This window comes from Elephas maximus, chromosome 7, assembly GCF_024166365.1.
Source record: "Elephas maximus indicus isolate mEleMax1 chromosome 7, mEleMax1 primary haplotype, whole genome shotgun sequence".
Taxonomy (NCBI): Eukaryota; Metazoa; Chordata; class Mammalia; order Proboscidea; family Elephantidae; genus Elephas; species Elephas maximus.
In genome coordinates this window covers 110,993,850-110,995,448 of record NC_064825.1, presented here as the reverse complement: position 1 = coordinate 110,995,448, position 1,599 = coordinate 110,993,850, and the positions used below count along the sequence as shown (strand labels likewise).

At 40.9% G+C, this 1,599-nt stretch overlaps 1 protein-coding gene across 1 annotated transcript; it reads left to right on the top strand.

The window, feature by feature from the left end:
* The first annotated feature begins 381 nt into the window (after nucleotides 1-381).
* On the top strand, nucleotides 382-1,316 carry LOC126080351 (olfactory receptor 5L1-like). Its single transcript, XM_049891598.1, is given in 2 exon segments — nucleotides 382-922; nucleotides 925-1,316. Coding segments are annotated over 2 exon segments (933 nt in total).
* The last annotated feature ends 283 nt before the right edge of the window (nucleotides 1,317-1,599 follow it).

The window sequence follows — 1,599 nt, the reverse complement described above, 5'->3', positions numbered from 1 at the left end:
AGTTTGTCAGGAAGAAGAGATTTGAATTTCATGGAACAATAAGGGTAATTAAGTAATACTTTAACCTCCTTCTAATGGTTAAGTTATAATCTCTGAATTGTAGAATGCATGTTTAAAGAGTCATATAGGTTTTAGTAGATATTAATGTTTCTGTGTGATCTGTGAACCTGTGAGCCTTATGCAGCTATTTTTTTTACTATGTCTGAACTCTTCTTCAACTTCACAAAAGTAATGTCCCATTCCTTTCCTGCCAAAATTATTCTCTTACTTCTTCTCGTGCCTCCTCTTAGCAGAGAGCCAGATCTAAAATTTGGATCACATAATGGAGAGTAACTTTTAGTTTATTTATGTATTTTCTCCATCCCCGAATAAAGTTGGAACATGAACCAGAAAAACTGCACCATGGTGACAGAGTTCATTCTCCTTGGATTATCAGACATCCCGGAGCTGAGAGTCTTCATCTTTCTACTGTTCCTTCTAATTTATGGAGTCACGGTATTGGGTAACCTGGGCATGATAGCATTGATTCAGGTCAGCTCTCCACTTCACACCCCCATGTACTTCTTCCTCAGCCACTTGTCCTTTGTGGATTTCTGCTACTCCACCGCTGTTGTGCCTAAGATGCTGGACAATATCTTAAACAAGGACAAAGCCATTTCTTTTGTGGGGTGTACTGTACAGTTCTACTTGTTTTGCACATGTGTGGTCACGGAGGTCACACTGTTGGCCGTAATGGCCTATGACAGGTTTTTGGCCATCTGCAACCCACTGCTGTACATGGTCATCATGTCCCAGAAGCTCCGTGTAGAGCTGGTGTCTGGCTGCTACCTGTGTGGAACAGTGTGTTCTCTGATGCACTTGTGTTTAGCTCTTGAAATTCCATCCTATCGATCAAATGTGATTAACCACTACTTCTGTGATCTACCCCTCTTTTATCTCTTGCCTGCTCTGATGTCTCTATGAATGAACTGCTGCTGTTTATCGTAGCCACTGTCAATGAGATCGGCACCATTGTGATAATCCTCACCTCCTACTTCTTTATTTTCATCACCATTCTGAGGATGCACTCTGCAGAGGGACGGTACAAAGCCTTTTCTACCTGTGCCTCCCACCTCACAGCCATCGTTGTCTTCCATGGAACAATCCTTTTCATTTATTGCCAGCCTAGTTCAGGTAAGAGTTTGGACAAAGAAAAGGTAGCCACAGTGTTCTACACTGTAGTGATTCCCATGCTGAACCCCCTGATATATAGCCTAAGGAACAAAGATGTGAAGGAAGCTATCAAGAAAATGGCGGCCCCCAAAATATTTTTCTAGAGAACACTTTCTTAGCAGGGCTGCAAGTTTCAAAGTGGAAGGTGGTGCAGGGGTGACTAGGTGGGTTACGGTGTTGGACTGGAGAAAACAGTAAGGAACTAGGTAGTTAGGAATGATAACTTTTCATTCACTTATCTCTGTGCCTTTCCAATTAACAAGAGAAGAATTGAATATATTTAAATAATTTTAATACATTTGTTTGCTTTTCTCCAATCTGTAATTGTTTAAGTAGATATGACAATGGCACTGTTAAGGCACAGGCATTTAATTTACTGTAAAACTT